The following is an 18006-nucleotide window of genomic DNA, read 5'->3' as shown; positions in this document are numbered from 1 at the left end:
TTTTTTTTTCACAATAAGAATAAATAATTAGTACGATTGTTAAAAAAAACATACAAATAATACTTGAACTTGTGCGAATAATACTGGTGAAAGTTAATATTTTTTTATGCAACAATTTAAGCATGAGGTACATTTTAAGTTTTTTTCATCTGACGAATAAAAACTCAAAATTCCATACTATTTGATTAATATCCCTAATGTTTAGAATACGCACTATTTTCTCCTTTTTCCTCTTGGCTTACTCACAACAATAAAAAAGTAGTATGCATGCGCTTTTACAGGAACTAAAATTTAACCTGTATTTTATCAAATACAGACTACAGCCTAGTTGTATTGCTGTTGACCACACAGGTCGGGTTGTTAGGAAAAGAAAAACTACTTGTTCTATGATCACTGACCCCGACGTCCGGTGAAATGTTTGTGTAATTAGCACTAAGAGTTGTAGCAAGAGAACCACGGCTGTAAACACTGCGCTGCCTAACCCAGGTTCTTGGCAGTTGGGCTCTTTTTCGCATAAAGTTTCGAAACGGTTTAATGCAACTTCTAGAAGATAATTTATGTATAAAATTTAGTTTTAATCTCAGCCAAATCCAAACTTCAAAAAAATACTAATACACTACCTGTACAGTACACCCCGCACGTTAGAATAGAGGATTGGGTTAAGTGCGCTGTTGATAGGAAGTAAAACCACTGCCGAAAAGGCATAAGCGAATGGTGATATATCTACGCCAGTAAGTTTAAGTAAAGCCATAATACATACCGGACCCCAGCATATAAAGTCGGTAAGTACAAGTCTGGTTATTCGTGCCTGTAAAAAACAAAACTTTTTAGCAATGTAAGGTAACCTTTATAAAATAGTTTTGACTTAACACAAATTAAGATTGGTCAAACACAAATTAAGATTGGTCAACTTAGTGCCAAACTGTGTTATTTGATAATAACCCTGTGTTAAATGTTACCTGCATGGTTTTATTTTCGATGTCAGTTCCACTCCTGGCAACAGACTGACTGGCGTCTCTATAGATAACTAAATAAGAAGACATCACATACACAAAAGCAAAAAAATCGAACAACATCATTCCAAATGAATATTCCCACGACATATCTCCCATCTAAATTAAAAGTAAATTAGTTTAAAAAATCTTAAAGTTTGATGTTAATTATATTAAAGTTTAAGTGTAATACAGCATTTATAGTTGGTGTAAAGCTTAATTCGTAGGATAAGTTTAGGTATTAGTTATAGCAAGTCCCTATATTTTATAATTTCAAAACAACATCGAGCGTTGTAATTTTACTTACCTGTACAAACATTTTTGGCAAGCAAACAGCATTGTCACTATAGTAACCGAAATATCCTTGAATTTTAAAGTCAGGCCAGTAATGTGGATAATATTCTTCCAAAGATTTACGAATAGTAGCCCAAGTCATGTCATCAGACATTTGTGGTATATGTAATGTTCCATTTAGGCCTGTGTTAATAATACTTTAAAGTTATTGCTTTAAATTATTAAGAGCTTCTGAATTTTAAACAATGTAAACCGAATAAACTTACCGCCATATTTTAAAGTTGTTAATATTTTAACAAAGCGCACCAAGGCTTCTTTTGACGGAGAATTTGTTTCAAAAAAATCAATGTTTGAAGAAATATAAGCGGAAGATGTAAAATAATCTTCAAAAATTTCCATTCTCGGGATTAATGCCAACCCGAACGAAATTGACCATGCTGCCAAAACTACAGCAAACGTATATCTGTAAAAAGTGTATCAGAATTTAACATATGCCTTTCTTGAACTATAAAAAGTTTAACCCAGTTAGCATGGTTACCATTAAAAACCTCCAACATGTAATATGGTCCCAAAACAAAAAAATTAAAACACAACTGATGACTTTTTTAGATCTCATTTTTGCTTATACTGACATTTCTACTTTAAAGCTAAACCTATTTGCTTTGACTGCAGTTATATAAAATAAAGTAAGACGTTTACCTTGCATAAATACCATCGGCCTTAAAAGGTCTTAATACTGCCGCCACACGAAACGAAGTGAGTATAATGAGGATTATCACAGAAGATTGAATAGATATTACTGCAATCGTACCAAAGTCTTCACATCTTTCACTTGAGCGCCATTCATGATCAATACTACAATATCTAAACAAGAAAAGTTTAAACTCTTAATAAATCGTGGAAATTTTACATTAAAGCCCTTTAATACAGTTTTTGTGAAGATCTTAATAGAGTACAACGCCTGTTTTAAATATATACAAATAGTTTTAACTTTTGTTTTAAAAAAGGCAATTGACGTTCTAATATAGAAATACCTTCTGCTTGTAGCAACGTTTTGAACAGCCAGAGCAAACAAGTATATCCCCATCAAAAAATCGGCTAAGGCAAGATTAAACACAAGGACCAAGTTGTTTCTCATCATTGGAGATATTCTAAAAACAAAAATAACACAATCAAAGAAATAAATAAGTTCTTATAAATAAGGCTAGCGCCTGGGACATCATAAAGTAACTTGACTTTGATAAAGTCGTTGGGTCTTCGAAAAAAAAAATTTAGAAAAAAAATTTTGTTATGACGTGTTTTTATAAAGTTAGGAGCGGTTGAAATCGTACTACACTAAAATCCTAACAAATCCATTGTGACGTCAGAGGTAGCCCTTAGGCCTAAAAATAGCAAATATTTTGCTGTTTGCACTGTGTTTATTTTAACTTTAAACGTATTTTTAATCAAATATTTTATGTGTTTTTCAACAAAATGTTTAATTTGTAACTCGGCTAAGCTTTGCCTACAAAAATAATATCGTATATGGTAAAAAAGCATTACAAATCTTATTAGTAGTGCGTGCGCACATTTTTATTCAAAACGGAGCGTAATTGTACAATTGCGCAGTTTACAAATAACAAAAGTTGGCAAATGATTGATTTTAAAGTTTGTTATCTTGTATTTATTACATTTACGCAAAATTGTAAGTTTTGGTTACGTATAGAAATAGTTTGTTCAACGTGAAGTAAAAAACAAAAAAATATAAGCTACTCGAAAATATTAAAATTGTCACAACAAATCCTTTGTGACGTTAACAATAATAACAAAGAAATACGCAGAGGACAAAATATTAAGAGTCATGGCAAAAAAGTACCCTATTTAGTCTAAATTTAAAAAGTTCTGTTTAAATATTTTGTATTTATTAAAAACTGAAAAAAATACAGTGGAAACATATCTGGTCGGGGGCCGTAAGAATGCTGATGCATTAGGGGCAAAATGTTTAGTTTCCACGAATTCCCGGGAATCAAAAATTGTGCGTCAAAAGATTCAGTTTGTGCAAACGATACGATTTTAAAAGAGTGGCAAACATCATCACGTTGTAAAATTCCCTTTTTTCTAAATATTTATGTTAATATTTCAAACATCTTCGTGTTTTATTATTTCTTTTAATAACTCTAAGATCTTTTTTAAATAGCCCTAACCCCATCGCATAAGTTGTCAGTAGGCCACATGCCTATACTTCTAATAATTAGTAAAAAAAAGGATAAAGCATTCTTTTAAATAAATCTAAATTAAAAACTAACTTGTGATAAGATTCCTTAATTGCACGACACTATAATTTTGTTCTAAACCAAATAGGCTGTTTCTAAAACCCATTGATTAAGGCAAACACCTTTAAAGCCTAGGTGAGCAGTTTTGCAAGCAAGCACCGTTGTCTTACTGTTCAGTTTTCTAATTTCCCTACAGCATACTGATTGGAAAACGGAACTTATAGAAACCCAGTTGTCACATGGCATTTTATTTACATAAAAACTTATTATTAAATAAATAAAAAAACAAAAAAGACGGTCTAGCTTCGCTGTTTAGCAGTAAGGCTAAGTGATACTAAATATGTTTTAAATTGTTTCTTAAAAAGCAGGAGCTACTTATAATTTGTATTTATTTTAACTGATTTAAGTATTTTGAATAAGTTCACATATATTATAAACATCTTACTAGTTCGTATTTTACAGCCTGCCTTCACGCAAACTTGATTTAAAGTCCTCAAAAACGTGTGTACTAACAATATCAGATTTGTTTACCCTTCCCAATTCGGCGTCAAAATACTCGGGTTATAACATATATTAAATAAAAGTTCCATTTTCCAAAAAAGATTCATTAAAAAAAACTGAATCATATTTGCTTTCTTCTTGGCAAAACATATTAACGCCGATAAAATAAAAATATTTCTGCACACGCGATTAAATCAAAAAAAAAATTCTTTCCAAAATGGCCACGTTAGGCCACTTCTGACGTCACAAGTAAATTCACAACGGTTCGTGGGATTTTAACAGTATTTATTTTTAAATTACTGTAACTTTCCAAAACTGAAATAAAATTAAGATATTTTTTGTAAATAAATTACAAAAAAATATAAACTTTTGTCGCAAATGCAAAAATATACTTTTACTAACGTTTGCAAAATGCATGTCCCAGGGGCTTTAACAAACCAAGTTAGTGGTTAATTACTGAATTACAAACCTTCTATCGGTGGTCAACCTTTTAGCAGTATGAATAAGAACCACAAAGTTACCGACCAGTGCCATTAAAGACATCAACCAAATAAATCCACTCAGTATGGAATTCTAAAAACATGTTAAACAAATTTGGTTTCTATAAAAAACAAAACAATTTATTCTCTTATACCTTAATCATTTGAAAACGTGATGAAAAAGGATTGTCTTTCATCCAATAAGAGGGACATTCGTCACTTCCGTCCCAGCAGTCGTCTTTTCCGTTAAACATTGATGACGTCATTACGTACAGGGGATCCTTCATCGACGATAAGGAAATAGGTGGACGCGTTTCGCAGTAAAAACGATTCGGTTTCAGATGTAGACATTGGTCTAAAAATATAACATTTGAGTCTTAGAAATTACAAAGTACCTCATTTTGTTATATATTTATTTATCTATTATGAGGATTATATAAGTGATTTAAGCAACCGCTATCTCTTAATTTTAATTGTGCAAATTAACCAAATATATAAAACCCTTGTATTGCAAACACACCTTGCGATTCGTCTTCTTCCATCTCACAGTCGATATTTCCATCACACAATCTACTTTCTAGTATCGACACTTTACTCCCATCTACCGGACGGCTTTTGTGACATAACCACCTTCGACCTCGACAGTATTTTTCGTCCACGCTAAAGTCACTCCATGTCCGAATTTCTTTAAGGTGAGCAAAACTAGTATTAGTCGAATCGGAGCAGTGTTCTTCTCCGTCGCATATCTAACCATATAATAAAATTGTTTTTAAAATATTTTAAGCAGATTGTTAAAGCAGATAAAACTATTCAAAATCTTATAAGCCAAAAACTTTTAAAACAAGACGTGTTTTTAAAAACTGAAATTTATATTCACCATATATGACGGTAGAAGCACTCTCGGCTGATTAGGACAACTGTAAACTCCGAAAATATTAAATCCAAGCAAAGAACATAACTCTGAAGTTTGAGTTCCACATTTCAGTTCGCTTAACGGTAATTTGGTGCCAGAATTAAGCGGTAACTTAGTTCTATGTCGTTTCGTATGCTAAAACAAAAAATAAAAAATTATAAAAAAAATAAAAATTTAAAAAATGTAGCAAAAATATTTAAAAAATGCAGCTACGTGTTCACGTTTATCAATAAATAGAAGTACACGCATAACTAAGCTAGTTTAAGCTGCACAGTCACCACGCAAGTTCATTTGAAGTTTAAAATTAATTAAATCAACTTGTTGGAAGGATTACGCGACCATAGCTCAGTTGAACCCGATCTAAATTCAATTACTGGCTTTTTAATGGAGGCTTATAGTCGCGCGGCTAGGTCAAGAATGTATTGAGCTGCAGTTTGCGACCTAAATTGTTTTGCAAGCGGACATGTACACTTACTATTACTTCAATTGCGAGCTAATTTCGTGCGGTCTTATTATTTAATCAGCGGCTTAAAATATCTCGACCTACAAGCAGTCCCTGAGGAACGAGAATACAAAAACGTTTGACTTTGATTGCCCAATATTAAAATAACTTTGTAAACCAAAAACAGTTAAACGGGATATTAGCCACTTAAAATATATTTTATTTTATAAATTAAAAAAAAAATCGTAAATTGATTTTTAATTTAATTTATTTTTTTGCTACGTAGATTAAGATTTTTTTTGTGCACAAACCTACTTTGTTTAATTTAATTATTTCTAATAGTTATTAATAATTCAATTAACAGTTTTAAAATTGTTACCCCCGATGAAATTCCTGAACATTCATCTTCAAGATCCAAACACTCAGGAATTCCGTCGCATTCCCTTGCCCATGCAAATTCATCGCTCGATGCATATTTACAATTAAAATTCTTCGGCGTCACGTGCTTTTGTATCTAGAAAAATTGCAATAAAATTAATACTTTATTACGATCAACGTTGCCGAAGAAAAACATAAAAGTTTGTATTATAAATGCTTGCAATTTTTTGTCAGTTTACCTCAAGAGGTGAATTAGAACATGCAGCCTCGTCGCTCCCATCGTTGCAGTCGATAACGTCATCACAAACCTGTTCCATTCCGAGAATCGTACGATCTTGGTCACATGACAAATATACGGGCGAACAATCTGCACACGGCTCTACAAAAATTTGAATCGATAAATAAACACTATAAATGTTTCCTTATTAAAAAGCTAAAAATATATGTTAAAAAGTAAGTTAATAAATTTTCCTTGGGATTTTACCTTTCCTAAAAGATATGCTGTTACAAATCGCGGTTGTGTTTGAGTTAGTTGTTTTACTTTCGCACAAACATTCGTCGGACAGGTCTGGACAGTCAAATATTCCATCACAAATTTGTTTAAACGAAATCAATATATTTCCAGTCAAGCATCTAAAGAGTGAAAACCATTAACATTTAATTATATTACTTATTTTAATAAAATGAATCTAAATGTTTTAACTACAATAGTATGTAAACCTAAAGCAAGTTGATTTTCCGATGCATTCATCGGATTGATCAACTAGTCTACAATCCTCTATTCCGTCGTTTATCATCCTTTGTGGAAGTACACAAACCTGATCAGAAGAAGATGTTCTGACGTCACATTTAAATCCAGGACCAGTGACCTACAAATACAAAATAATTTACATCTAATTTGTATGGACAGTAAGATCTTTATTAAACATTCAAGTATAAATGTAGCGCTTTGGTAGAACCAGAAAAATATTGAAATAAAAGACTTAAACTTATGCTAATGCTATTATATTTAACAAACGTAATAAATTGGATTACTAATATTCTACCTTTTCGTCACTTTTATCTTTACAATTAAATTTCCCATCACAGAAAACATCTCTTGCCAAACATTCACCATCGTCACAGAAGAATGATTTGTTACACCCGTTAACGCACTCATCTGTTCTATGTGAACAAATATACAAAGTGAAATTTTTTGTGAAATATAAACTTATAAGCAAATTTCTTTTTTTCAAATCATAATATTTTTGAACAAAATTAAACATAAAACTAATATTATAATACACACACAATATATTATTAATCAAGATCTTAATTAATACAACTTAATTTAAATAGATTTTAAAAAAGTTTTAAAAAGCAATTTAACAAGATATAAAATTAAAAAACCTCACCTATTAAAACAATGTTCTTGCCCATCACACACGTACATGGAAGGTAGGACACACTTTCTTGAACACTTATTCCACCTGTTTTCACACATAATTCCACCATATGTTACATTATTTGTGTCTAATATTTCGTCACTTCCATCTCCACAATCATCAACTCCTGCAAAGTTATCAATTTTCATATTGTTTTAAATTATAAAAAAGTTATTTTTCTATAAAAAATGCCTTTAAAATGTCTCATTTTTTTTAAATAAAAAGTCTGCTTAGACTTTTGTATAAAATTTTTATTATTTTAAAAAACTTTTCTTACCATCACAAAATCGTGAAAACGCTATGCATTTTCCATTGAAAGGACATGTAAAAGTTTTATTACAACCTTCCGTGCACTCATCTGAAGAATCTCCACAATGATCCCGATAGTCACAAACCTAATTCAACGAGTATTTTAGTAAATACTTTGTAGAAAAAAAATTTTTTAATTTTTTTGTGCTTTGAACTTAACCCATATATTATTCTTCTTTTTAAAACCTGCTCAAACATACTAAAAAAACAAATACTAAACAATTTACTTTTAGATGGTTGACCAATTTATGATTTGGGCATTTAAACATGGTAGTGTTGTTGCAGTTATATTCGTCACTGTGATCAGAGCATTGAATACGACCATCACATACATATCTACTCGGTAGAGCACATTTCAAGTCCAACGAACCACCTCTAAAATAAAAATAAATAAATTTAAATTGTAACACAAAGTTCCCTTATATTTTGTAATACAAACAAAAAGTAGAAGAAAGTGTTAAGTGTGTTTATATTTCAAATGCTTTTAAAATTAAAGATTTGTTATAACTTACATATTGTTGCACATTACTTGATCTTCAGTTCGGTTAGTTATTTCGTCGCTTCCATCTGGGCAATCTATTCGGCCATCACAAAACCTTATAACAATAAAACAAACAAGCTTTGTCATGTTACTGGGTTTAAAGATTTACCAAAACAAAATCTAGTTTTCAAGCAAAATAGCATGTCATTTAATATCATCCAAACACTTCGTGTGAAGTGTTTTTACAAAAACACAAAAAAAAACTCAGAGTATATACAAAACCTGATTTTTAGGTTTATAAACAACATCATCTTCATGTAAACAACTTACCTGTCGAGTGCAATACAAGTAATGTTATCAGCACAAATAAAAGTTGTGATATTACTACCATGACCACATTCGTCAGAATTGTCGCCACAGTCGTCTCTTCCATCTAATAAATACTCAGGGGCTTTCTATTTAAATTTAATACAAAAAGTTTACACAAAATTCTAATCCAATTTGCACGACTTTAATTAAAAATTCCAATGCCATTTAAAATTGAAAATAATGCAAGATTATATTATTTTTTATATTGACAAGTAAAAATTCCCCGTGCCATTTTTAATTATACAATAAATAAAAAAATATTTATTTTAAATATTTAATAGAAAGTCTTAAAATAAAAAGGATGTGTCAATTGTAGTTAAAAAAAATTAGTTGTGTTTGAAAAAAAGTACGAAAAAATGTTCATATTTACTTGGAAAACTCACCTGGAAAGGTTAACCAACATATTACACTCATGTTATATTTAAATATATTGATTTTTAAAGTAATTTAAATTTAACCTTGCCACTTTATTTGACCTATTAAATTTAATCAATTGAAATTTATTACCCACTAACAAAAGTAAGATTAGTAAATTTACCATCTAGTCTAATATGGTTGCTTAGTAAATTTAATTTATAAATAAAAATTTTAAAAACTATTAAAATGTTTGTTATAAAAACCTATACACGTTCATAATGTTATTTAATAATTTAAAAATCATTTACAAAAAAATCGAATTACCGAAAACCATTTTACCGAAAATCGAATGCCAGAAACGTCATTTAAAAAAAAAGAATAATAAAAATTCATTTAATTTTAATTTATAAAGCGAAATTACCCTAGGTAAGCATTTTCCGTTGTTGCAAGTATAAGAAAAATGACAACCCGCCTGACATTCGTCGACTCTACCTTCACAATGATCAATCCCATCACACATAAACTCATGACGTAATAGACATTGTTTATTCACATAATTCCATTTGTTACTGCACAATATACCTGTATCTGTACAATAAAATTTATATGAAGATTGTTTAATATTCTGTAAAAATTATAACATACAGAAATCAAACGGCCATGTTTAGTCGAATGTAATATCTTTTTTATTTTTTTAAACTTAAAATCAAACTTTATTACTGGTTCAAAATTATTAATTTGTTAACTAAATTAATTTGTAGTTAACTAAATTAAAATAAACTAAAACATTTATTTTTACCTTCAGATTGAATATCAGTTATTTCATCACTACCATCTTCACAATCTATCACTCCATCACAAAACTGTGTGGCGTTCAAACATTTGCCCGAAGTTTTACACCTGATATTTAATTAAACAAATGATGTTTTTAATTCGAAAAAGCAGAATTTTGTAGATTTTGAAATTGTGTAAGTTTAACTATAGTTCACTTCAAAAAAAAATTAATAAAATTTAAAAACATTTGATTAATTGCAAACTAAATACAAATTTTTGCAAAAAAATTAATCTTAATTTAAACTTGAAATATATTAAAAAACTAACCTATAAATAACAGAAGCACAGTGATGGTTGCTATCATTCCCGACAAATTTAACATAACCGCCCGTAGTCGCTCTCTCAGTAAGTTGATCACATTCAGGACATTGAAGTACAATGTTGTTTACACAAGATCGAATCGATGCTGATAAACACTTTGGAGTATATCTACCCAATTGTAAAAAAATTATATATACAAAGCGGTCAAATATATTAGAAAGCGGTCTGGTATGTTATTTAAATTTAATTAGCAAAGGCACAAAAATATTAATTTAAAAAAGTTACCTATTTTTTGTTCCGCAAATTTGTTTGCTTTCGTCTATTCCACTTTCACAGTGCGGTATACTGTCACATGCATATCTATACATGAACATTTTATTTATTCACACTAACAAAAAAAGGGGAAACAAATAGTTTAGCAACGAGTAATAATTTAAATCCTATTGCAAAGTCTTTTAGGTTATAGGTTATCAGGCAAGCCCGGCTATATTTACATTGGGGATGTTATTAATTGATCTTTAACGGAGCTTACCGTTGCGGAAGAACGCAGCTTTTATGTTGCTCGTTTAAAATGTTGTTGCAACTTATTTCTAGAATAGAAAAAATGTTAAGATTAAGATCAGGATAAACAAAATATTTTAAATTTTAGTCCTAAGATAAATCACAAAGTTAGACGTATTTTAAAAATACGGACAAAACTGATAATTCACACATTTAAAAAGTGTAATAGACAACCTTTATTTTTAAGTATTTTGCCTTTAAATCCGTGAATTTAATTACATGTTTTACCAGTGTTGTTATTATCGCTTAATTCCTTTTCGTCCATCCCATTTCCACAATCCACAAATCCGTCACAAAATCTCCGAAAACTCACACAAGTCCCATCTCCGCATGAGAACTCCCAGTACGCACACACGTGACCGACGTCGACGCAAGTGCCTACGTCACTCTTGACGTAATCTGCGACGTAAACAACATGAGTGTTGGCTTGTTTAAGACCGTGCTGCTCGTGATTTAATTATAAGTGATTTATATTTATATGCATTAACACAGAAATAAAAAGAACAAAGAATTATATTCAACCGGGAAATATTAATGTTTAAAAATGAGATTAAACCACCAGTAGTGATCTACCTAGCCATTATCTTAGGTATTAAAACCGAAAAAAAAATTGTTTTTTTTTTAGTTTTCGATTTCCTATGCCTTATAAAATATGCAAAGATTAATTATCATAAAACGCCAAAATAACATTGCAAAACTATTTTTAACGAAATGATATAATAAACATAGGTAGGCGCTCGAATGTTTTATTAATAAGCTTTTTAATCAAATTTCGGGAATAAAATAGCGATTTGGGCGATAACGAAAAAATATAATTTGAATAACTCTCTCGGCGCTTTACTTGCAGTTAAGTTTAACATATTTTATTTCATCAAAAAAAATGTTCCCAATAAAAAAAGTAAAACCATTCATTAACTTACAAAAAAAGATGGTCTAACATTTTTGAATTATAATAATAGTTTACGATTTATTTTCTGTCATCCACGACATTTGAAGCATTTACATCAACACTGCAGTTAAAGTAAAGATCAAGTCAGGTAAATCTTCGCAAAAAGAAAACTTTGGTAACAAAAAGCTATTGTAAAATACGAAATGTCAATAACCTTTGTCCAGTAAATGAGGTTGAATAAATAGTTATTTTTCCACACAGCATTTTGTAAATATAACTTTTGTTACAAAATAATTTCTTTTGAAAAGCGCGCTGATTTTATCTGTATATCAAATATCAATGGCAACACTAACTTGTGTATTAAATAAAATCTTGTTTTGGTTATTATTTTTTATTGCATGTACAAAAAAAAGCGATTTTGACTGTACCATTTTAATAATTAAAACAAAGACCATTAGTTTAACGAACTCATTAGAATAAAATCCCTTCTAAATAATATTAAATGAGTACATAAAAATCATTACAACTGTTTTAAAGATTTCTAACATTATGGTCTTCTTTTGCGTGTTGTAGTGAAAAATAACTCCGTAATTGAGCTCAGATTAACCGCAAAATTTGAACATGACCACGTGTTATTTTGAACTTTAGTTGTTTTTGTAATTTGCTTGCAACCTTATAATATCAAACGAGGAAATTGCGATATTATTTACAATTTAACTGCTTGTAGAACTACAAGCTATGTAACCCGATTATGGGCAAATAGCTGAGAGATTTTAGCCGGACCTACATGTAGGCAAAACAAGCGATATAAAAATTATAGAATTTTGGGTCAATACACATAGAATCATATGTGCACAATGAAAACCTTGTTTTTTTAATGTTAATCAAGTATTAATATCGACTTACAAGTTTTTACCTACCGTAATTTGTTGTGTTGACTGCTTGAGATCGTGTGAGAGACAAAATGCCATAATAAACAATGCAGATAGCACGAAAGTTCATTTTTATACAATATTCAGACTTAGAAATAAATTATATACATTTCTATTTTTTCTAAAACATTAAAACCTATTATTATTAAGTAAAATAACCGTGAAAAAATTTGTTTCGTAATTATTTGCTATTTTAGCAGCTCAAAATCAATAAATAGCTCCCTCAAGTCCAATAAACGAAAGCTAAAATCTTCAACTGATTAAATCTCTTTTAGTATCACAAAATTGATAAGATATATTATTTGTACAAGAGCTAACACTGTTAAAAAAACTATTTTTTCGCTAAAAATGTCTTTTCAAATTGTATCCCACATACACTAAAATGAAAATTTATAACTCTGATACTTGTGGCATAATTATTATAATTTCCACATCCCTAAACCTAACAGATGGTATGTGAATTTAGTTCGGTCAAATATATATTGATTTGTACATATTAGACTTTATTTCGCATTATCCTCAAAAGAAGTCCATAATTTATAGAGAAATTTTCACCTTCGCACATTCTTAACTAATCCTATAACCTGTCGCCTTTGCTTTTAAACGCTTCTGATAAGATATTTTCGTTGCAGCTGGAGATTTTTAAAACCAAATCGATTTGATACGACTTGCAGCGTTTAAAATAGTCAATTTATCATTCCTAGAAGGCTTTTGACACTAATTTGCCGAAACCTGTGAATGATTTTTAATTTACCTGAAACCTCTTCTACTTTAACTCCGTATATTTAAGATAAAATTTCATTTCTTTAATTAACTGCAGTTTTTTTTCACACCGGTCTATAAGGTTTCCGAAAAGCCTAAACTTATTACAACAAAAATCCATTAATAATACAAAACAGAAAACGCCACAAACAAACAGCATTTCTCATGTAGCCTTCTATGTAAAAACTTACTCGCTTTTGGCGAAACAACTCTACGTTTTTACTCTCGTAAAACGCACTTACTTTATTTCGCAAGTCATAAACTAGACGGTAAATATTCACGTGCACAAATTCCTTAAACGTAAAGTTTTATCTCTAAGAGTTATTTAATTGTAAATAAGTCGAAAAATCGTTATCATAATTTGAAGGGATTAATTCGTAAGGCCACCAATTAATCAACATTTTAAGTTTTTATTTAAAACCAACGCAAAGTAATAACATTAAACTATTACCTATCAACAGTTTGCATCGGTATGCCAAAACAAGTTAGTTTAGCGTTGTGATTATAATTTATTAGTACAAGTATTTTGACCTTTTCCTGTTTATTCGCGTTTTTAATAAATCAACAGCACTGCATTTATTTAAAGTTCGTATAAACTATAGTTCAGTTTTAAATAAAATCAATGAATTCTATTTTTTGAAATGTTAATAGCGTTTTGCCAAAACTATTTTTGTTTATTCCTGACAGTTTTTCGTACCTTTCTTGGCTAGATTTTATCATTCATAATTTAATTTTTACAATCAATTTTAACGATTTCTCTAACACTTATTTGGTTAAAACCAAAGCGAACTCCAACATACAGTAATTTTAAAATATAAGTCGCGCAGAAATTATTTATGAAGTGCGACTTAATAAAAAAGAAACTTTCAATCAAAAACTGTGAGATAAACACTCGCGAAAACACTTTGGTATGCACGTCGGAATTTCTGATGTACAGAGCAACGCCAACTACACATTAATGCTTATCCGTTAAAACGATGTCTACAGCTTTGCCAAGTACTTTTACTACTAACTAAAGGTGCTGACTGCATAAAGTGATAAAGACGCATAAGAGCACCATTGTAGAAGCAGCAGTTTTCTACTCCCATTGGGGCTTCAAGTGGAAATCCCCGGAGAACTTACAACGTTGCTTTTAATGCATGGAATGCCAATCAGAAAAATCAAACAAAGCCAAATAGTTTAAAATCATTATTTGACTTGATAGTTACATCGGACGAACGAAGAGCAAGGGAAAAGCAATGACGTCACGAATGTCATAGGACGATATCACGTAAAGGAGAAAGTTAATTTTATTTTAAAGGTACTTCAATGAAAAATTCACTTCGGAAATTTTCCTTTTATTACATGTATAAAAATAAAAAGGTTTTAAAATTATACGAAATTAAACTTTAAAAATATGGTATGCTACCTAACCCTTGTATATATTTCATTTGTTGTATATATTTCATTTCATCAACTTATCACTTAAAAATATGTTGTTATTAATCGCTGGAAGTAAAATATACAACTACAAACGCTCGGATACGAACGCAAATTAGAAATTCGCATTTGTAATTTGTGTTGGGATGTCCTATAATTGGGATTGGAGAATACCTTTTGCATAATTAGTTTCGTAACTCAAGATCGCAATTTAATGTCATTATATACGATACTCCAGTTAAAAATAGGTGACCTTTTTCAAACCTCATTTATTGGCAATTTATATTTATAAGAGATGCCGGTTTACGTCATTGAAATGCACTATTACAAATCGAAGTTAGGCCTATTGTAAAGAAATAGTTAAATTTGTATTTTTTTTGTATTTTAGAGTTTTATAACTTGTTGTTAACAAAATTTTTTTTTTCGTGAAACCGACCTTATTACACCAGCTAGCGACAACGTTTTAAAATAATTTATATCACAGCAAAACAAAACACTATATGTCACTGTTAACCAACTAAAATGCAAAAGCACTTTTATAACTAACTAAAAGCATAAGAAAGACAACTATATATGTTGATTTTATTTTAACGACTTACAGAAAAGTACAAATTGCACCAAAACTGCACAGTTGTGGTTTTACCAAAACAAAAAATTAAAAAATTTGATTTTAAAATAGAAAAACATTTATAATGCATGCGTAAATGGTATAGTATGGTTAGTTTATTAGGCTTTGTAGAATGATGTTAGATAAACTTAAATAATAACAAAATACCAAAATATTGAAGAAATTTTTAAACATAATTAATATTGCCTTTATATCAATTTCATATGCAACCAATTTCTACCAGGGCACAAACTAGTTAAATTGAAAAATAAGTTACATTATAAAACGATTTAAAATAATGTAAATCACTTTAGTTACAAATTATTTAAAGTATAATTAATTACCAAATTTTTTCGCACCCATAATGACAAAAATGTTAATATAAATGGTTTATAGTTATAGGTTCATTGTAGTGGAGACCATGCTGTAGGAGCAATAAGAATTGAAGAATGATGTTTGACATTAACAAGATTGTCTCGAACTAAAAAAAAAAAAATATTAAATCTAATAAACAAATTTTAAATGTATGTATTTTAACAGCTAATAAATATAATTTACCTTTATTTACAACAACTGAATCCTGGTGAGCTTTAATTCTTCCTTCAGTTCTGGCTGATAATGAATCATATCTCCATAACACATTAACTAAAATACAATATTTATTAACCTTTTAACTATGTAAAATAACTGGCATATATACAACAGCTTTCCTTGTTAACCTTACCTTAAAAAGATTGTATCAATAGACTTTTCGTTATTAAAAAAATATCTTTTGTTAGCTTAACACACTAAAGCCTTAAAAAATTAATAATTATGCTGCTGATTAATTGCTGGCTCAGCAGGAGTTCATACTGTTTACAGCGCCGTACTCAAAAACGCTACAGCATGATAGTGGACATTGAACCTGGACCTTAAGTAGTGTGGCAAGTGTTCCGGTAAGATATACACCAAACTTGCTTTCAATTTTTTGCTTATTTATTAAAATAATTTTTATTGAATAAACAGCAACTTGATTTAAGTCAAACATACCTATGTTGTGATCTCCAATGTCAGAATACCAAACCCCAATCAAATCTGAATATCCCAACCTGGCATGACCTTCAATTGACTTTCTTAACTTTTTACCCCACACAGCAGGTCCTCCTAACACCATGTCATAACTTGCTAGCTCATAAATCCCTTTTACAAAAGAAATAAATTAAACAACTGATCTTCACATGTTTATTTTTATTTTTTTTTTGTATATATATATCTTTATCCTCAATGTAAGAAGGTCAAATGCGCGACCTAAACATAGAGTAACATCTGTTACCCTGACCCAATCTCGAGTCGTCTGTGTGATTTTGGGATATTATATAGATTATAATTGGCAGTAATTATACTGCTAGATTTTTTATCATACAAGGTTTTATGTAATTTACTCCACATAATTTTCTTACCATTTTGTTTTTCAACATCATTAACTGTGTTAAACCAGAAAGGCATTGACATTAATGAGTTTTCCTGGGTAATTAACGATGTAGTTAGCTTAGAAACATATTGTTCAAGCCAATTTTGATCTTGACTTAATGTTTGTCTTACTTCAGCTCGATGTGTCAAATTATCTTCAAAAAAATAGTTATGATAAAACTTAAAACTAACTATAATAGATTTTTTATTGGTTACATCATTTTAAAACAAAAATGTTAAGCACCTAAAATATTATAATTAAAACTTAGTTTTAAGATATTCAAGATAAAATGTAGTAAAACTTATTAAATTATTTGATTTCAACCAAAAAGTCTTTACTATATAACCAACAAAACATGTGCAGTTACAAATAAGAAAAAACAAAAACCTAAACATTACCGTATTCCCAAATGTGAACAGACTGGTTAAGATGACTGCCAATCTCAACCATCCAAAAACCAACTAGTTTTGAGTATTTGGTTCTTAGATGAAATAATTCATTGGTAAGTTTTGTCATTTGTGTTACAGCATCTGGTTTTAAGATGTATTTCCGAAGCTCGTAGACTTTTGTATTATCATGATCAACACCTTGGCCCGAACTTGAAAATGCTCTTTTATCACTTTTTAACAATGACAAAGCAGGTCTATTCTGTGAAAAAATCGTTGTTTCAAAAAGCAAAAATATAAAAATTTATGGCCATTGCCCATGGACATGCAACATGTACTGAAATTAGTTTTTCTGTCATGTTTTTTTGCAATAAAACTATTAAAATACATAATATTTACCCATGATATTGCAGATTTTCTTACAGTTTGAGCTACACTTAACGTTCGAAGCATTTTCAGTTGTTTTACAACAACCTTTAAAATCTAAAAATTGAAACAGCAGACACGTGAAACGCATAACAAAACAAACATCAAAACAACTTACTGTTCGCTAGTAGCGCTCTTAAACAGAAAGCTATGTTGATTTATTTAACAAAATTGTGGACTTAACGGTGTGCAGGTCTAAAACGGAAAAAAGGTCGTGTTGCGGCATTGTAAATGGAAGTTAATGCAAAAAATAGCTTAACAAGATTTATTTTGTATTAGTCCATGATG

The 18006-nt window shown here is 29.8% G+C and overlaps 2 protein-coding genes across 2 annotated transcripts; both read right to left on the bottom strand.

The window, feature by feature from the left end:
* Positions 1 to 216: 216 nt before the first annotated feature.
* On the bottom strand, positions 217 to 12789 carry LOC145742300 (uncharacterized). The gene is made up of 28 exons (XM_082560083.1): positions 12657 to 12789; positions 11076 to 11246; positions 10819 to 10876; positions 10572 to 10646; positions 10293 to 10454; positions 9991 to 10091; positions 9613 to 9779; positions 8796 to 8920; positions 8497 to 8580; positions 8212 to 8359; positions 7953 to 8070; positions 7646 to 7802; positions 7298 to 7415; positions 6972 to 7120; positions 6736 to 6884; positions 6491 to 6630; positions 6253 to 6387; positions 5396 to 5566; positions 5039 to 5264; positions 4674 to 4873; positions 4509 to 4612; positions 2321 to 2437; positions 1986 to 2150; positions 1553 to 1749; positions 1300 to 1469; positions 960 to 1112; positions 621 to 808; positions 217 to 543 (listed from the first exon to the last, which is right to left on the bottom strand). The coding sequence occupies exons 1-28, from the start codon at positions 12736 to 12738 to the stop codon at positions 318 to 320; spliced, it is 4056 nt and encodes a 1351-aa protein (XP_082416209.1). The 5' UTR covers positions 12739 to 12789; the 3' UTR covers positions 217 to 317.
* Positions 12790 to 15417: 2628 nt separating this feature from the next.
* Positions 15418 to 17838, bottom strand: LOC145742941 (protein NipSnap homolog 3A-like). The gene is made up of 6 exons (XM_082560785.1): positions 17692 to 17838; positions 17305 to 17554; positions 16896 to 17060; positions 16486 to 16635; positions 16015 to 16101; positions 15418 to 15937 (listed from the first exon to the last, which is right to left on the bottom strand). The coding sequence occupies exons 1-6, from the start codon at positions 17743 to 17745 to the stop codon at positions 15861 to 15863; spliced, it is 783 nt and encodes a 260-aa protein (XP_082416911.1). The 5' UTR covers positions 17746 to 17838; the 3' UTR covers positions 15418 to 15860.
* Positions 17839 to 18006: the final 168 nt, after the last annotated feature.

This window comes from Corella eumyota, chromosome 2 (genome assembly GCF_963082875.1).
Source record: "Corella eumyota chromosome 2, kaCorEumy4.1, whole genome shotgun sequence".
Classification (NCBI taxonomy): domain Eukaryota; kingdom Metazoa; phylum Chordata; class Ascidiacea; order Phlebobranchia; family Corellidae; genus Corella; species Corella eumyota.
Note: the sequence above shows the minus strand (reverse complement) of the source record. Positions and strands in the feature narration are given on the sequence as shown.